Source organism: Cherax quadricarinatus, chromosome 7, assembly GCF_038502225.1.
Source record: "Cherax quadricarinatus isolate ZL_2023a chromosome 7, ASM3850222v1, whole genome shotgun sequence".
In the NCBI taxonomy this organism is placed as follows: Eukaryota; Metazoa; Arthropoda; class Malacostraca; order Decapoda; family Parastacidae; genus Cherax; species Cherax quadricarinatus.
This window is the reverse complement of record NC_091298.1, coordinates 8,690,781-8,710,846: the sequence shown is the minus strand read 5'-3', so window position 1 is coordinate 8,710,846 and position 20,066 is coordinate 8,690,781. Positions and strand designations below refer to the sequence as shown.

At 41.2% G+C, this 20,066-nt stretch overlaps 2 protein-coding genes across 3 annotated transcripts in view; one reads left to right on the top strand and one right to left on the bottom strand.

Moving 5' to 3' along the window:
* LOC128687006 (TAF6-like RNA polymerase II p300/CBP-associated factor-associated factor 65 kDa subunit 6L) overlaps positions 1-13,286 on the top strand; it is a 43,829-nt gene extending 30,543 nt beyond the window's left edge. The window contains exon 9 of the mRNA XM_070082264.1: positions 211-13,286. Within this exon, the coding sequence (XP_069938365.1) occupies positions 211-861 (651 nt within the window). The 3' untranslated portion in view covers positions 862-13,286. The remainder of the gene's footprint in view (positions 1-210) is intronic.
* The window catches only part of ATPCL (ATP-citrate synthase), a 391,624-nt gene continuing 384,570 nt past the window's right edge, over positions 13,013-20,066 (bottom strand). For both annotated transcript variants that reach the window (XM_070082262.1, XM_070082263.1), the window contains one exon: positions 13,013-15,106. In XM_070082262.1, coding sequence (XP_069938363.1) covers positions 15,012-15,106 — 95 coding nt within the window. In that variant the 3' untranslated portion in view covers positions 13,013-15,011. The remainder of the gene's footprint in view (positions 15,107-20,066) is intronic.

Sequence of the window (20,066 nt, the reverse complement as noted above, 5' to 3'; positions counted from 1 at the left end):
AAAAAATGGTCAGTATTTTCTTGTGTATTAAACTTGGGTTTTATTATTCCAAAGGAAAAATTACAAACTTGCTCATAAAACTATTCATATTTGAACATGTTGACACTGGGAGGATTATTATTACAATCAAAACTAAGCGGTAAACCCACAAGGGTAAGAAATTAGCTAATAATTTTCACAAACAATTCATCCACAATTTCTGTCTTTCAGGCTGGCCTAGTGAATGTCATGACCACCTTTGTGAAAAGCCTTCCAGACAGCATAGTAATGTTTTCATCCTCTAAATCATCATCATGCGTCTCTACTAACACAGTCTCCCCTATCGGAATTGTTGATGGAGATGTGACATTTGAGCAAATACAGGAGATCTATAAATTAGGAGAGGAATCATATGGATCTGCTTTCATTCTCCAGATTCCTGGAGTGTATCTCTGTTGTACACCTAACCAGGTCCCAAGTTTCTTACAATCTTCTGTCTACCGTGATCAAGCAATATCAGGAGATGCACTTCTCAATCCACCTGCAGCTAAACGATCCAGATCCAAGCTCCATCAATCTACAAGCAAACCTAGGCCAAGAAGAAATCAACCATATTCTCCATCTCAACTATTTGATGGATACAAAGCCCTTACTGAAATGAGGTCACACATACAAATGAATATTAGAGGCTGTTGGAAAAAAAGCATAAACAAACTTAAAAGAAGGAATTCCTCTCTTCCTGCAGTTATTCCTCATGCTCACCGTCCACTTCTTGCTCGCTATTGTTCTCGTCTCACTGGTTGTATGCCTCATAATACTTTTACAAGGCCATTATTTTCACCTTTAAAACCAGGATACACTTTGCAGTATCTTCTCCTCTGAACTGTTTTCAGTTTATTCTGTACAGGGTTAGCCTATGTCTTTTTTGATATAAAATATGACCTTTAATATTAATTTAGGAATACACCTGCTTGAGCTGACAGTGATCATCCTTTGTCCATAAATACTTTTATCACTGATATTATTATTACCATCAGAACTAAGCGCTAAACCCACAAGGGTCACACAGCACTGCTTTCATTGATAATTATTTTTTTTTTTTCCAACAAGTTGGCTGTCTCCCACCGAGGCAGGGTGACCCAAAAAAGAAAGAAAATCCCCAAAAAGAAAATGCTTTCATCATCATTCAACACTTTCACCACACTCACACATAATCACTGTTTTTGCAGAGGTGCTCAGAATACAACAGTTTAGAAGCATATACGTATAAAGATACACAACATATCCCTCCAAACTGCCAATATCCCAAACCCCTCCTTTAAAGTGCAGGCATTGTACTTCCCATTTCCAGGACTCAAGTCCGACTATATGAAAATAACCGGTTTCCCTGAATCCCTTCACTAAATATTACCCTGCTCACACTCCAACAGATCGTCAGGTCCCAAGTACCATTCGTCTCCATTCACTCCTATCTAACACGCTCACGCACGCTTGCTGGAAGTCCAAGCCCCTTGCCCACAAAACCACCTTTACCCCCTCTCTCCAACCCTTTCGAGGACGACCCCTACCCCGCCTTCCTTCCCCTATAGATTTATATGCTTTCCATGTCATTCTACTTTGATCCATTCTCTCTAAATGACCAAACCACCTCAACAACCCCTCTTCTGCCCTCTGACTAATACTTTTATTAACTCCACACCTTTTCCTAATTTCCACACTCCGAACTTTCTGCATAATATTTACACCACACATTGCCCTTAGACAGGACATCTCCACTGCCTCCAACCGTCTCCTCGCTGCTGCATTTACCACCCAAGCTTCACACCCATATAAGAGTGTTGGTACTACTATACTTTCATACATTCCCTTCTTTGCCTCCATAGATAACGTTTTTTGACTCCACATATACCTCAATGCACCACTCACCTTTTTTCCCTCATCAATTCTATGATTAACCTCATCCTTCATAAATCCATCCACCAACACGTCAACTCCCAAGTATCTGAAAACATTTACTTCTTCCATACTCCTCCTCCCCAATTTGATATCCAATTTTTCTTTATCTAAATCATTTGATACCCTCATCACCTTACTCTTTTCTATGTTCACTTTCAACTTTCTACCTTTACACACATTCCCAAACTCATCCACTAACCTTTGCAGTTTTTCTTTAGAATCTCCCATAAACACAGTATCATCAGCAAAAAGTAACTGTGTTAATTCCCATTTTGAATTTGATTCCCCATAATTTAATCCCACCCCTCTCCCGAACACCCTAGCATTTACTTCTTTTACAACCCCATCTATAAATATATTAAACAACCATGGTGACATTACACATCCCTGTCTAAGACCTACTTTTACCGGGAAGTAGTCTCCCTCTCTTCTACACACCCTAACCTGAGCCTCACCATCCTCATAAAAACTCTTTACAGCATTTAGTAACTTACCACCTATTCCATATACTTGCAACATCTGCCACATTGCTCCCTTATCCACTCTATCATATGCCTTTTCTAAATCCATAAATGCAATAAAAACTTCCCTACCTTTATCTAAATACTGTTCACATATATGCTTCAATGTAAACACTTGATCTACACATCCCCTACCCACTCTGAAACCTCCTTGCTCATCCGCAATCCTACATTCTGTCTTACCTCTAATTCTTTCAATTATAACCCTACCATACACTTTTCCTGGTATACTCAATAAACTTATTCCTCTATAATTTTTACAATCTCTTTTGTCCCCTTTCCCTTTATATAAAGGGACTATACATGCTCTCTGCCAATCCCTAGGTACCTTCCCCTCTTTCATACATTTATTAAACAAAAGTACCAACCACTCCAACACTATATCCCCCCCTGCTTTTAACATTTCTGTCATGATCCCATCAGTTCCAGCTGCTTTACCCCCTTTCATTCTACGTAATTATTGTTAATATTCTTAAATTGCCCTAGGTAGTAGGTTGGTAGACAGCAACCACCCAGGGAGGTACTACTGTCCTACCAAGTGAGTGTAAAATGAAAGCCTGTAATTGTTTTACATGATGGTAGGATTGCTGGTGTGTTTTTTGTCTCATAAACAAGCAAAATTTCAGGTATGTCTTGCTACTTCTACTTACACTTAAGTCACACTACACATGCATGTACAAGCATATATATACATGCCCCTCTGGGTTTTCTTCTATTTTCTTATTCTTGTTCTTGTTGTTTATTTCCTCTTATCTCCATGGGGAAGTGGAACAGAATTCTTCCTCTGTAAGCCATGCGTGTCGTAAGAGGTGACTGAAATGCTGTGAGCAAGGGGCTAGTAACCCCTTCTCATGTATACATTACTAAAGGCAAAAAGAGAAACTTTTGTTTTTCTTTTTTGGGCCACCCTGCTTTGGTGGGATATGGCCATTTTGTAGAAAGAAAGAAGAGATTCTCAGGTTTCTTTATCTGTATATTTATTTTTTTTTGGTTGACCAACACCTGGCTACAGAGCTCTCTTTTCTCTCCTGTCATTCACTTTCTATAGTTATGATATGCTTGGAGGCCTTACTACTCTACCTCATTTTTTCATCTAATCCAGCAGTCTACAAGTATTTGCAAAAAAATAATTTCTTCTAGGTGAGTACATAATATTAAATTACACCGTGTATACTGGTAAAGCTTGGATTGTACAGGAAATACCTATAATAGGAAAGCCCTACAGCCTAAACAATCTATTCCAAATACAGTGGTACCCTGAATTTCGGCCATAATGCGTTTCAGAAGGCTGTTCAAGTGCCGTTACTGAACAAATTTGTTTCCATAAGGAATAATTTAAATTAGATTAGTCCATTTCAGACCTACAAAAGCACTTACAAAAATACACTTACATAATTGTTCAAGTTGGGAGCTGTTTGAAATTCAAGGTACTACTGTACTGTATTTTACAGTGGTGTTGAGGATGCTCTCATCATCCCCCCTTCCCCAAGTCTGATTGGCTAAATTTTGGAAAAAATAAGAAACTGTACCCATGGTAATAACGGTAATAAAGTTATGTTAAGCCTGAGGCACTACATATAAAAACACGTGTTGATGGTTCATTCTGCGTTTTTTTTTATCACTGACACAGCTGATTGGCAGGTTTGCCAGTCGACTAAAACAAATCATCATACTTATTAACATGTGTAAATTACATAGGATAATCCAAAAAGTTAGACATGTGACTTATTTCCCTTGAGGCCTTGATTTCAACTGGAGTCCTTGATTTTCATGGTCTCTCTGTAATGAATAGTTCTTCAGTTCTCTTGTGATTGGCAGTATTTTTGTGTCTTTCAGTTTGTGGCTGTCTCCTTACCATCATTGCTGTACCTTTACCTTTGAAGAGTTTCACTACTCTCGGAGCCTGGCCATGGGCCAGGCTCGTCTGGTGCTTGCCTGGTCAACCAGGCTGTTGCTGCTGGAGGTCCACTGCCCCACATTTCCATTACAGCCTGGTTGATCTGGCACCTGCTGAAGATACTTGTCCAGTTTCCTCTTGAAGGCTTCTACACTTGTTCCAGCCGTGTTTCTGATATCTTCTGGTAAGATGTTGAATAGTCTGGGACCCCGGATGTTGATACAGTGTTCCCTTATTGTCCCCACTGCACCCCTGCTCCTCACTGGGCTTATTTTGAACTTCCTCCCATGTCTCTCACTCCAGTATGTTGTTATGACAGTGTGCAGATTTGGGACCAGGCTCTCTAGTACTTTCCAGTTATATATTATCATGTGTCTCTCCTTTGACTCAATGTGAGCCGTAAACGTTCTTTGTATTTGTTCCAGCTCTGATATTTCTCCTGCTTTGAACGGGGCTGCCAACACTGAGCAATATTCTAAATGAGGGAGCACTAGCGATTTGAAGAGTGTCACCATCAGCATTATTTCCCTTGTTTTGAAAGTTCTCAATACCCGCCACATCATCTTCCTGGCTGTCATGATCTGTCTTGTTATGGTCTTTAACCCTTAAACTGTCCAAACGTAGATCTGCATTCACTCGCATAGTGCTTCAAACGTAGATCTATGTTTTTTTTTTTACATTGTTTCAAATGGAGAAAATCAAGGTCGGAGCACTGCGCACGTAAACGTAGATCTATGTTTGGACAGTTTAAGGGTTAAAAGAAAGGTCAGCTGACATAATTATTCCCAGGTCTTTACATGTTCCTTTTGCTCTGTTTGGTGACCCCTCTGAGTTTTGTATATAGTGTTCCTTTTAAGTTCTTTCCATACCTAAGCAGCTGGAACTTATCATCATTGAACATCATGTTCTTCATTGCCCACTGGAAAACCCTGTTTGTGTCATCCTGTAATTTTTCAGTGTCCTTTTCCGTAGTGAATTTCATGCTTATTTTAGTGTTGTCTGGAAATGATACAAAAGCGTGATGGGTGTTTTTATCTATGTCTGCTATGAGGATGAGAAACAGCAGAGGTGCCAGGACAGTGCCTTGGGGCACTGAGCTTTTTACCTCATTAATGCTGGATCTTGCTCTGTTTACTACTACTGTTTGTTTTCTGTGTGTTAGGAACCCAAAAATCCATCTGCCTATCTTCCCTGTAATGCCCATGGCCCTCATTTTGTGCGCTATCACTCCATGATAACATTTGTCAAACGCCTTTGTAAAATCCGTGTAGATCACATTGCGTTTTGGTCGTCTTTGTCATAATGGTTCAGCAGCTGTGACAGGCATGATCGTCCTGCTCTAAAACCATGCCAGTTTGGGTTATGCTGGTTGTGCTGGTCCATAAAATTTGTAATCTGCCGTCTCGTCACTCTTTTGAAGATTTTTATGATGCAAGAAGTTAGGGTTACTGGTCTGTAATTTTTAGCTTGTGTTCTACTACCTCCCTTATGCAAAGGAGCTGTCTGCACTCTTTAAGGCCTCTGGTATTTCACCTAGAACTAAGCTCTTTCTCCAAGGAATACTGAGGGCTCGTGCTAGTGGCACTTGGCACTTCTTTATAAATAGGGCATTCCATGAATCTGGTCCAGGTGCTGAGTGACTGGGCTTGTTATCCATTTCTTTTTCAAAATCTATGGGATTTTTACTAATGTCAGTTAGTTGGTCTGTGCAGCCTTCTGCGGGAGTGAAAAATATTTCTGCATTTTCTGCCTTGCTCTCATGTAGTGTTTAGCGCTTCTTTTTGATTATAATAATAATAATCTCATGTAGTGGGTTGCTGAACACTGACTCATACTGTTCTTTTAGGATTTCACTCATTTCCTGTTCATCATCAGTATACAGATCTCCTCAATAATGGTCCAATTCTTCAGGTAGTTCTTAACTTGGATTTTGCATAGGAATAGAAATATTTTGGGTTTCTTGCAATATCCTGCATTTCCCTATGTTCCCTTTGGACTTCTGTTAGATATGACATCCTATGTTTTTGCTCTAATTCAGTGATCTCTCGGCTAAGTCTATCTTTCCTCTGTTGTGACATATTTGTTTTTTTAAGCAATTCAGTAACTTGTTTTCTCTGTACCGTCTCCTACACACACACTTTCTACATCTGATCTTCTGGGTTTCTTCAATGGTACATGCTTCATACATACCTTGTATGCTTCTGTATTCAGCTTCTCTCCCCTCAAGGGAGGTTCCTTGATGCTGGTGAGGTGCTCTTGATCTAGGGAATTGGATCTGTTCTCCAGTTCCCTGAATTAAGCCTGAATACCCTCCATCCCCCTCCCCCCACATGCACTGTATAATCCTACAGCTTTAGCACTCCCCAATTATTATAATTATATTCTGCTTCTCTAGGCACTGGTGGGGATTTAGGGTGCTCATGTCTGATTCCCAGGATATGTCTGATAGCTCATGGTTTAGTTTTTCCGAGTCAATTCTGTGGTTGTTAGAATTAAACTTTCTGAACATCCCATCTCTGCATTGGCCATACTTGTCTTACCCATGGATATCTCATGGAGCAACATCCTGTTCCTCTCTGTGAGGTTTGTCGGGTCCCTGTTTCAGTTTGTCACTTTCTTGTGGATTGTCCAGTTTACCAGTGAGCTCACAGAATTTACCTCCACCATCACCAACACTCTTGCTTTATCTTCTCTCCTTGCTGACGGCCCTGATTTCGACTTGCGCTCACTTTTTGACTCGTCAGCACCTGCTTTACTACACAAACTGACATATAGCCTTTAGCGTCCCTTCCAGCCCTTTTCTTCCTTCACCTCTGATCCCCTTCTTAACTAGCTGTTTATAGACCCAGTACTATTTTCTGCCCCACAGCACTACATGACCCTTGTCAGTTTAGATCTTCCATAGACAAAGAACTTTGTCCATGGAAACAAAGAGGGGAATGTATGAGAGTATAGTTATACCAACACTCTTATTTGGGTGTGAAGCATGGGTGGTGAATGTTGCAACAAGGAGAAGGCTGGAGGCAGTGGAGATGTCGTGTCCGAGGGCAATGTGTGGTGTGAATACGATGCAGAAAATTCGTAGTTTGGAAATTAGGAGGTGTGGGATTACCAAAACTTTTATCCAGAGGGCTGAGGAGGGGTTGCTGAGGTGGTTCAGACATGTAGAGAGAATGGAACAAAATAGAATGACTTTGTATAAATCTGTAGTGGAGGGAAGGTGGGGTAGGGGTCAGCCTAGTAAAGGTTCGAGGGAGGTAAAGGAGGTTTTGTGTGCTTGGACTTCCAGCAAGCATGCGTGAGCGTGTTAGATAAGAGCGAATGAAGACAAATGGTTTTTAGGACTTTACATGCTGTTAGAGCGTGAGCAAGGTAATGTGAAGGGATTCAGGGAAACCGGCAGGCCAGACTCGAGTCCTAGAGAAGGGAAGTACAGTGCCTGCACTCTGAAGGAGGGGTGTTAATGTTGTAGTTTTATAACTGTAGTGTAAGCACACCTCTGGCAAGACAGTGATGGAGTGAATGATAATGTTTTTCTTTTTTGGGCCACCCTACCTTGGTGGGAAATGGCCGATGTGTTAAATAAAAAAAAATCAGTATCGCTCAGTTTAGCTGCAACTGAACATTTGCAGGCTACTCACTCATTTGATTTGCATACAATATGTGAATTGGACCTGACTGGCCATGTTCTCTTTCTACTCAGTGCATTCAAGTGGATGTGCCTGTAGAATTGGTGTATAAATCTGGAATGGAGGTAGGAGGGAGTTATCCCAGGGATGGTTGGGAAGGAAAAGGTAACGGAGGCTTTGAGTTTAACCACTGAGGTTTGTGCCATAGTACTACGGGTTTGAGCTCAGGGTTTGTGCCATAGAACTAAGTGATCTCAGCTCTCTCAGATAAGGAGTGAGTGGTAAATTTGGGCCTAGTTATGAGAGAATGGGTCTGTGCAACAAGTGTGCACCATATAAAAAAAAAATCCTGCCCCTACGCAGTACATGAGAAAAAATAATCATGAATTGGTCTAAAATAGCGACCTTGCAGTGTATTCCCTGTTTTGTTTTAGAACAAAGTAGCTTGAAATTGAGCTCAATGTAGCAGAAATGTTTGAATTTTGCATATTCCAGACGACACAAATTACATCGCTCATCCAGTACGCATCCAACTGGTCAGTCTAATACGTGTTCGTGAATGTGCCAACACTATTTATAGTTATTACAGCACAGTAATCTGCATACAGGTAAATCTTTTTTTTTTTTTTTTTTTGTGTATGCACTTGCTGGCGAGATTATGTCTCCACCATCACCTCTGCTTCCTCTATGAGTGCAGTCTGGAAAAAAGTACGAAAACTTAGTGGTAAATATTCTCCTGACCCGGCTCCTGTTCTGCAGGTTGCCGGTGTTGATATAGCAAACCCACTGGATGTTGCCAATGAAATTGGCAATCATCTGGTCCGTATTTCTCAGGGGATCCATTTATGCCCCTCGTTTCTTTCCTCAAAGTCTGCCAGAGAGTTAGCACCCTTGGACTTTTCTTCTCTCAGAGAAGAACAGTATAATGTGCCTTTTACACTTCAGGAACTGGAGGCAACACTCTTAGCTTACCGATCATCGGCAGCTGGGCCCGACGACATTCATATTCGTATGCTACAACATTTACATCAGTGAGCCTTTGCAGTCCTATTATGCCTTTTCAATCTTATTTGGTCACAGGGAGTTCTTCCACAGCTGTGGAAATCTGCCATTGTTCTCCCTTTCCGCAAACCGGGTACTACGGGACATGAAGCCTCCCACTATTGTCTCATTGTTCTTACCAGTGCAGTTTGCAAAGTGATGGAACGCCTGGTAAATAGACATTTAGTGTGGTATTTAGAGACACACAACAGTCTCTCCACTCGTCAATATGGCTTTTGTAAGGGCTGTTCTACCATAGACCCCTTACTATGCTTAGGTATGTATGTTCGTAATGCCTTTGCGAATAACCACTCAGTTATTGCCATATTTTTTGACCTTGAGAAGGCATATGACACAACTTGGAGGTATAATATTTTGGCCCAAGCCCACTCCTTAGGCCTTCAAGGCAATCTACCATCCTTCCTTAAGAACTTTTTAACTGACAGGCATTTCTGTGTTCGGGTTAATAATGTGCTCTCCCTGGACTTTATCCAAGATGAAGGTGTCCCCCAGGGATGTGTTCTGAGCACACTTTTCCTCCTTGCTATAAATGATTTGGCCTCTAGTCTTCCATCCAATATTTGGTCATCACCCTATGTTGATGACTTTGCTATTGCATGTGCAGGCGCTGACTGTCGCCTCATTACAGCTTCTCTCCAACATGCAGTCGACCGTGTTTCCAATTGGGCCACCACACATGGGTTTAAATTTTCCAGTACCAAAACTCACCAAATTACTTTCACTAGACGCTCTGTCATCTTCAATCATCCTTTGTACCTCTATGGCTCCTGTATCCCTGAATGTGATACAGTCAGGTTTCTAGGCCTCCTCTTTGACCGTAAGTTATCCTGGAAACCTCGCATTACCTCTCTGAAGGCAACTTGTCACAGCCGGCTGAACCTTCTTAAAACCCTTGCTCAACTTTCACGGGGAGCTGATCGTCGAACTCTCCTTCGCCTACATTCTGCCCTCATTTTATCGAAACTTGATTATGGTGACCAGATCTATTCAGCGGCCTCTCCTGCTACTCTCTCTAGCCTTAACCCCATTCATCACCAAGGATTACATTTATGCCTTGGTGCTTTTCGCTCTTCCCCTGTTGAGCCCCTCTATGCAGAAGCGAATGTTCCATCCTTATTCGATCGCCATGATGCCCATTGCCTTCGCTACTATGTACGCTCTCATGATCTCTGCAATCCTTCCATTTATAGAATGGTCACCAATATTAGTAGACATTATTTGTTCGCTGCCCCTGTTTGCTCCGTCCCTTCTCCCTTTGCCTACATTTGCTCTTGTCTTCTCTTCATTTACCACCTTTCTATGTTCATGTAGCATCTCACTTTTCCCTACCATCCCTAGGAAGTTCCAGCTGTTTGAGTCTGTTCTTTCTCACTCCCTTGCTCGAAAGCCCAACTGTCTACGGTAGCTTCCCACTCTTTTTCTTGACCACTTCCACTCTCATTCTCATGCCATTGCAGTGTACACAGATGGCTCTAAGTCTTCTGACGGCGTAGGATTTGCAGCAGTGTTTCCGGACAGCGTTATACAAGGGCATTTACTATCTTCGGCTAGTATCTTTACTGCTGAATTGTATGCCATTCTTGCAGCACTTATCCGTATTGCATCTATGCCTGTGTCATCATTTGTGGTTGTCTCAGACTCCCTTAGTGCCTTACAGGCTATACAGAAATTTGATACACCTCACCCCTTGGTCCTCCGTATCCAACTTTGGCTACGCCGCATCTCTTCCAAGCATAAAGATATCGTTTTTTGTTGGGTCCCTGGTCATGTTGACGTACAGGGCAATGAACAGGCAGACACTGCTGCGCGGTCAGCAGTACATGACCTACCAGTTTCATATAGAGGCGTTCCATTTACGGACTATTTTGCTGCAATAGCCGTTGGCAACAACGTTGGTCTACTCTGCTCGGTAACAAACTTCAATCTATTAAACCGAGTATAGGTTACTGGCCGTCTTCTTGTCACCAGTGTCGAGGTTGGGAGACTACTCTATCCCGTCTTCGCATTGGCCATACTCGTCTTACTCATGGTTATCTCATGGAGAGGCGCCCTGCTCCTCTCTCTGAGAATTGTCAGGTTCCATTATCGGTTAGCCACATCCTATTAGACTGCCCACTTTATCAACGAGCACGCAGAATATACCTCCAACATCGTCTTCGCTTCGCTGCTCTCTTTACCTTCCCTTCTCGCTGATGGACCCACCTTTAATCCGGACACACTCTGACTTTTTGACAACTGACTTACTTCACAAACTCTGATGATACCTTCAGCCCTTTCTACCTCAATCTCTTGCTGCCCTCTACCCCCGCACTATCCCCTGCCTCGCTGTTCTCTAACCTACTGATCATCCCTCCCCCCTTCTGCCGCCCAATACCCTTGCTTGCTTCCTTCCCTACCCCCGCAGCGCTGTATAGCTCTTGTGGTTTAGCACTTCTTTTTGATTATATTTTTTTTTGTGAATAAAAGTTCAAAATGGAAAGTATTTGCAATATAGGAAAGGCCTGAGGGCATAACTAATGAACAGAGGAAATGTTTTAGGGCAAGAAATGTATGCATTGTTTATTTTATTCTATTTTTAAATTGGCAATTTTTTGTGTGAAATTGGCCAGATTACCAATTAGATTATTTTATTGGGTAGTTGAAATAGTTAAATGGACAGTTTTTTTTATACTCGGTTGATAGAATGGAAGAAATACTAGTGAAATGCCTACAAGTTTGATTGATTGGAACAATGGAATTGACTTAAAATAGGACTCAAATTGGGCAAAATTGCAGTTGCATATCGCAGACAGCTAACTTGACAAGAGCATAATTCCGTAAGTTTTCCATCAAATTTTGCACTTTTGGTTTCATGACCGTTGGAAAAAAAGATTATCACTTGACAAGATTTTTTTTTTTTTAAATTCTTGGGCCCTGAGAGAAATTCTTAGAACAGGCGTCTGGACCCTGAAAGGGTTAAGGGGCTCGAGTATCCAGCAGGCTTGTGAAAGTTTTAGGAGTGAATGGGTAGTAGTATTTAACAAACCTACTGTTGGAGTGTGAGCAAGGTACCATTCATGAAGGGATCCAAGGTAACTGAAATCGAGTCATAGAGGTGGGAAGGGCAGTGCCTGTACTCTGGAGGAATATATTTCAGTTGGATGATAATCTGAATTGTGATGTCAATACACTTCTGGGAAGATAGCAGTCTACTCGAGCATATTCCGTTATTCCTGCCTGTTTACCCGGAGAGGTACTTTGAGTTTTTGCCCCAGCCTAAGATAATTCAATCCACCATTTCTTCTCTCACTTTGCCATCTCTGAACCCATGTTAGTTATGAAATTACTTCTCTCCTAGTGTTCTACTACTTGAAGAGAGGTAGAAACAATGTCATAGAAACTGGTCTAAGTCAATGCTTTCTGGCTCTTTTCTTAAATATAAGGACTACATGTGCTGTCTTCCAGATATCTGGCAACTGTCCATTAACTTCCTGTAGATCCTAGCTAGCGGTTCTAGTAGTAGTTCTGCTCCCTCTCGTAGAATCTATGGTGAAACCTTGTCAGGTCCCACTGCCTATTATGTATTCAGATCCATCAGCATTTTCTTTACCTTCCCTCATGTTTAATGTTGTTCAGTACCTGTTGATGTACTCTGTCCCCTAGTCTTTCTGGTATTGTCTGTTTCCACTGAGAAGACTTCTTCAGATCGTTTGATCAACACTTCACAGACTTTGTCATTCCTTCTTAGTTATCTGGTCTTTTACACTTGTCTATGAATATAGGAATGATTAAATTGGATATAAAATGCTTGTCAAGATGAATATATCACAACAGCAGGCAGTACACATACTAAATTTAGAAAATAAAAATGTTTAGGGAGTATCAATGCAAACTTTAAATTTGAAAAGGGCAGTTCATTTCATTTCAGTTCTTACTATAGGCTACAATGTTTGTTTTGGTGGTAAAGTAAGGTTAGAATAAACCATGAATTCCTACAAAACTAAATTTTGTTTATTTTGCCTGACATTACATTAATTCCAGCACAACCATAACACCAATATACATATGGAATGTATTTAAGATAAAATGTCAATATAAAACTTAAGACTTTAATCCAACACCAATTTTTATTTTTTACATTTACACTAAAGCAGGACTGGGAAATTAGACAAAAAACTTATGCTGACAATCTTAAACCACCCACCATTAAATATTATATGACCTCCTGTAGCTAGACTCTAATAATAATAATCACTTTTACAATAGATTGGTTTTGTGTAAATTCCTTTACACATGAAAATAAGGCAATCATCTAGAAAATATCTTTTGAATCTCTTATGATGTTTACCACAAATGTGAGACTTCTATAGGCTGTTTTAATACAATCACATTATATACTAAGGCCAATAAATGCATAAACAACCGTACCTCCAATCAAGTACAAGTTGTTACGCAATGAAAATTTACTTCACTAATTACAAATTAAAATTAAAAATTCAAATTTAAAATTTGTTTTTCAGAAGTCCATTAGTTATAACATGCCACAGTGAATGAATTAATCTTACTGATATGTGTATTAATAAATTAATGTGCAAAGCTCATCACTTGCTGAAAAGTGTAAAAGACGGTTTTTCCAATTATGCTAAAATGTACAAAAAAAGAATAACGCTCGTTTTAAGGCTGACAACAATTTCATAAATACAGCAAAGAAAAATTATTTGAAACAATTTAAAATTTCATCTCGATGACATTCTTACACTAATAAAGACAGATGTCTTTGTAGACAAAATAATACTTTGTTTAAAGCACTGACTGGAGGGATTTGAGTGCAGACCTAACTAGTATGTGCAACATCAATTAACTTGGGATTCAACGAAAGAAAGTTGTGAACATATACTGAGGTAATGCTGCTTAATTCAGATCAGCATAAAGTCAATGAAAATCCAAACATCTTCAAGACTTTGCTTCATCAATTATAGTGTAATGTTGATACAAGTGTTAATAGGTAAAATAAGGAAGCAACATATACTAAGTTTTGACATTAAAAAACTCAGGAGCAAGCATTACACACTGTTCACAGACATATCACCTTAATACTGATGTACAATGACAGTACAATCCCAACGTGCTTATACTAAGTTTAAAATCAAATTGTACAATCTCTACGACTTAAAATATTAAAACATAATACAGTACTACCTAAGGTTTTCAGCGTCACTTTTCAGCAACAACGCTACTGTACTAAAATGTAAACATTAATATATTGTCTTTCATTTTTTCTTCCTTCAGCTGAATTGAATCTATACCTCATAGGATTTCTTGCCTTTAATTAAAGTACTGTTATCCATGAAATTAAAAACATGAAAATTTCATGAAACAAAATTAGAGGAGCCACATGTTAACAGTACTCATAACTGAACATCAATAACCAATATTCCTTAATAACAAGTTCTTGATAAATCGTATCAAAAATACTTTTAAAAATAGCTAAAAAACAATTATTTAAAATACAAAAAATCAAAGGGTATCAAAGTCTCAGTCAATTATTTACAGAAAAACTAATAAAAAATAATGAGCTACCAATTACTCTAACATTTGGAACTTCAATATTTATAACTAGAAATACTGTATCCATTTGTGCAGCTTTTAATTTCTTAACTGACTGTACATAAAATATTCTAGATAACATAAAAAAAGAAGACATTACTTATCAACCCAATTAAAATCAGTAAAGTTCTTAGATCTCCATATACAAGGTGTAGAACCATTACTGGTATGCAGGAAGAATAAAGTTGCCAAACTTACACAATACATGTACTGGAATTTGGTTTGGCTTTTAAAGTTGTTTTACGATATACAGTACATATACTACGTATGCTTTAATAATAAAAAACTGATACACTGTACATCAAGTATAGCTTTTTCAAAGAAAACTTCAACCCAGAGAAGGGAAAGTTTTTTTGCAATTTTCAAATTTGTGAAGATAATTTAGGAAGCATAGTGTTCTGGCATTACGTAGGAGATATCATCCCATGGGTGACGGTACAATCCCTGCTTCAGACGCTTCTGATCCAAGTAATGACCTGTTGATAAGAATTATCAATAAATATCATGCGTGTCTATTTATCCGTGCCCCCCTCTCTCTCTACCTATTTTTTTTTTTTTTTTATACACAGGGTTTGACAAGGTTAAGGATCCCTAGCTTTATTGACAAGCTATTTACAGATTAAGGATTCCAAACTTAATTGGCAAGCTAAGAGCTGTTACCTACATCAGCTCATTTGAAAGCATTTTTATTGTTATGAGACATACAAGTAGGGAACAGGATGAAGTTGGAGCCATCTGTGGGCCAGCATTTTCATTTGATCAACTGACTTTATCTTGTTGACATTATGCTGTACGAATGTGTTCCATACTCAAGTCATCCTGGGTATGTATGATCTCAGATGGAGTGATGTTCTGGAGAAGGGTACAGCCAGAGTGAAGTTGCTGCTTTCTGCCAGTCTTGTGGCATAAAAGCTTGTTTCACGCTGTCCTCGAAGTGGATGCAAGTGTGGTATTTTGACAATATTGGCCTTGTACATAACAGTAAGGCCACCCACATCCCTCATATGTTGAAGGCTCTGCTGAAATGACAGATCTATCTAGGATGGGTCCAGGCGAGAGATGAGACGTCTTGCTCTGTTCTCTACTCTGTCAAGCAGTCGCAGATGAGAGGGGGGGCAGGCAAACCAAGAAAGTGGAGCATACTCAAGGTGTGAGCGTACTTGTGCCTTGTACAGGATCTTGCAACCCCTACTGTCAAGCAGATGCGAGATACGGCGAAGTGCTGTAAGCTTCCTGGCTGCCTTGTTTGCAAGATTTACAACATGGTTCTTCATGGTTAGTTTGGAGTCAAATTTCACCCCAAGGATATCAACTTCTCCAGGTGCCAACACCCTCCCATTCATCCTTACTACTGCACCAGCATTACCATCATGGTGCCTAGAGACGATCATCATTTGCGTTTTCTCAGGTGCAAATGTTACTTGCCATCTATTTCCCCAAGCTGATATAGCTCTCAGCTGGTGATTGATGTAGCTTAGAGCAGCTGGCATTTCTTCTCTTGGATAAGTGAATGTCAGTGTACAGTCGTCTGCATATGCATGTGATTCTGGGATGAGATGAAGGAGGTCATTGAAGTAGACATTCCATAACAATGGACCCAGCACGCTTCCTTGTGGAACACTTGCCCCAATAGGATGTCTCTACCTCTACCTCTCTCTCTCTCTCTACCTACCTCTCTCTTTCATAATAACTACTGAACATACTGTATCTGTCTCTCTCTACCTCTACCTCTCTCTCTCTGTACCTCTCTCTCTACCTCTACCTCTCTCTCTCTACCTCTCTCTCTCTCTACCTCTCTCTCTCTCTACCTCTCTACCTCTACCTCCCTCTCTCTCTCTACCTCCCTCTCTCTCTCTACCTCTACCTCTCTCTACCTCTACCTCTCTCTACCTCTACCTCTCTCTACCTCTACCTCTCTCTACCTCTACCTCTCTCTACCTCTACCTCTCTCTACCTCTACCTCTCTCTACCTCTACCTCTCTCTACCTCTACCTCTCTCTACCTCTACCTCTCTCTACCTCTACCTCTCTCTACCTCTACCTCTCTCTACCTCTACCTCTCTCTACCTCTACCTCTCTCTACCTCTACCTCTCTCTACCTCTACCTCTCTCTACCTCTACCTCTCTCTACCTCTACCTCTCTCTACCTCTACCTCTCTCTACCTCTACCTCTCTCTACCTCTACCTCTCTCTACCTCTACCTCTCTCTACCTCTACCTCTCTCTACCTCTACCTCTCTCTACCTCTACCTCTACCTCTCTCTCTCTCTCTACCTCTCTCTTTCATAATAACTACTGAACATGCTGTATCTGTATCTCTCTACCTCTCTCTTTCTCTACCTCTCTCTCTACCTCTACCTCTCTCTCTACCTCTACCTCTCTCTCTCTACCTCTACCTTTCTCTCTCTACCTCTACCTTTCTCTCTCTACCTCTACCTTTCTCTCTCTACCTCTACCTTTCTCTCTCTACCTCTACCTCTCTCTACCTCTCTCTCTCTACCTCTCTCTCTCTACCTCTCTCTCTCTCTACCTCTCTCTCTCTACCTCTACCTCTCTCTACCTCTACCTCTCTCTACCTCTACCTCTCTCTACCTCTCTCTCTCTCTCTACCTCTACCTCTCTCTCTCTCTCTACCTCTCCCTCTCTCTCTCTCTCTACCTCTACCTCTCTCTCTCTACCTCTCTCTCTCTCTACCTCTACCTCTCTCTCTCTACCTCTACCCCTCTCTCTCTACCTCTACCCCTCTCTCTCTACCTCTACCTCTCTCTCTCTACCTCTACCTCTCTCTCTCTACCTCTACCTCTCTCTCTCTACCTCTACCTCTCTCTCTGTCTCTTTCTCTCTCTCTCTCTTTCATAATAACTACTGAACATGCTGTATCTGTATCTCTCTCTCTCTACCTCTCTCTCCCTACCTCTCTCTACCTCTACCTCTCTCTCTCTCTCTTTCATAATAACTACTGAACATGCTGTATCTATTTTATTCTATATGAATTTGCAGCAGATACACTCGCTTATTGGGATTATTAAGTGGGATGTTTGAATGTGCGTGAATGTTGTGCAAATGATAAGAAAGAGATGATTGTGGATGTTATAAATCAGAAGAAGCTGGATGTCCTGGATTTAAGTGAAACAAAGCTGAAGGGGGAGGGGAGTTTCAGTGGGGAGAAATAAATGGGATTAGGTCAGGGGTTTCAAATAGTGTTAGAGCTAAAGATGGAGTACCAATAATGTTGAAGGGTAAGTTATGGCAGGAAAAGCGGGAATATAAATGTATTAATTCAAGGATTATGTGGAATACAATAAGGATTGGACGTGAAAAGTGGGTTATAGTAAGCATTTATGCACCTGGAGAAGAGAGAAGTGTAGAGGAAAGAGAAATCTTGGGAAATGTTTAGTGAGTGCATGTGGAGTTTTGAACCAAGTGTGAGAGTACTTATGGTTGGGGATTTCAATGCTGGTAAAAATGTTGTGGAGGGAGTAGGTAAATTTGGGGTGCCAGGGGTAAATGAAAATGGGGAGCCTTTAACTGAGCTATGTGTATTATTATTATTATAATCAAAAAGAAGCGCTAAGCCACAAGGGCTATACAGCGCTGCAGGGTAGGGAAGGAAGCAAGGGAATTGGATGGCAGAAGGGAGGGGGGATGATCAGCAGGTTACAGAAAACAGCGGGGCAGGGGATAGTACGGGGGTAGAGGGTAGCAAGAGATACAAGTAGAAAGGGCTGAAAGTATCAGAATTTGTGAAGTAAGTCAGTCGTTGTCAAAAAGTCAATGAGAGAGTCCGGATGAAAGGTGGGTCCATCAGCGAGAAGGGAAGGTAAAGAGAGAGCAGCGGGGCGAAGACGACGACAGAGGTAAATTCTGCGTGCTCGTTGATAAAGTGGGCAGTCCAACAGAATGTGGCTGACTGATAATGGAGCTTGGCAATTCTCACAGAGAGGAGCAAGACGCCTCTCCATGAGATATCCATGAGTAAGACGAGTATGGCCAATGCGAAGACGGGAGAGAGTAGTCTCCCAACCTCGACACTGGTGATAAGAAGACGGCCAGTAACCTATACTCGGTTTAATAGACTGAAGTTTGTTGCCGAGCATAGTAGACCAACGTTGTTGCCAACGGGTGTGAAGGTGGGAAGATATTACAGCAAAATAGTCCGTACATGGAATACCTCTATAAGAAACTGGTAGGTCATGTACTGCTGACCGCGCAGCAGTGTCTGCCTGTTCATTGCCCTGTACGTCAACATGACCAGGGACCCAACAAAAAACAATATCTTTATGCTTAGTAAAGATGCGGCGTAGCCAAAGTTGGATACGGAGGACTAAGGGGTGAGGTGTATCAAATTTTTGTATAGCCTGTAAAGCACTAAGGGAGTCTGAGACAACCACAAATGATGACACAGGCATAGATGCAATACGGATAAGTGCTGTAAGGATGGCATATAATTCAGCAGTAAAAATACTAGCTGAAGATAGTAAATGCCCTTGTACGACGCTGTCCGGAAACACTGCTGCGAATCCTACGCCGTCAGAAGACTTAGAGCCATCTGTGTACACAGCAATGGCATGAGAATGAGAGTGAAAGTGGTCAAGAAAAAGAGAGCGGGAAGCGACCGTAGACAGTTGGGCTTTCGAGCAAGGGAGGGAGAAAGAACAGACTCGAACAGCTGGAACTTCCCAGGGGGGTAGGGAAAAGTGAGATGCTACATGTACATAGAAAGGTGGTAGTTGAAGAGAAGACAAGAGCGAATGAAGGCGAAGAGAGAAGGGACGGAGTAAGCAGGGGCGGCGAACAAATAAAGAATGTCTACTAATATCAGTGACCATTCTATAAATGGAAGGATTGCGGAGATCATGAGAGCGTACATAGTAGCGCAGGCAATGGGCATCACGGCGATCGGATAAGGATGGAACGTTCGCTTCTGCATAGAGGCTTTCGACAGGGGAAGAGCGAAAAGCACCAAGGCATAAACGTAATCCTTGGTGATGAATGGGGTTAAGGCTAGAGAGAGTAGCAGGAGATGCCGCTGAATAGATCTGGTCACCATAATCAAGTTTCGATAAAATAAGGGTGGAATGTAGGTGAAGGAGGGTTCGACGATCAGCTCCCCACGAAAGATGAGCAAGGGTTTTAAGAAGGTTCAGCCGGCTGTGACAAGTTGCCTTCAGAGAGGTAATGTGAGGTTTCCAGGATAACCTACGATCAAAGAGGAGGCCCAGAAACTTGACTGTATCACGTTCAGGGATACGTGAGCCATAGAGGTACAAAGGATGATTAGAGATGACAGAGCGTCTAGTGAAAGTGATTTGGTGGGTTTTAGTGCTGGAAAATTTAAACCCATGTGTGGTGGCCCAATTGGACACACGGTCGACTGCATGCTGGAGAGAAACTGTAAGGAGGTGACAGTCAGCGCCTGCACAGGCAATAGCGAAGTC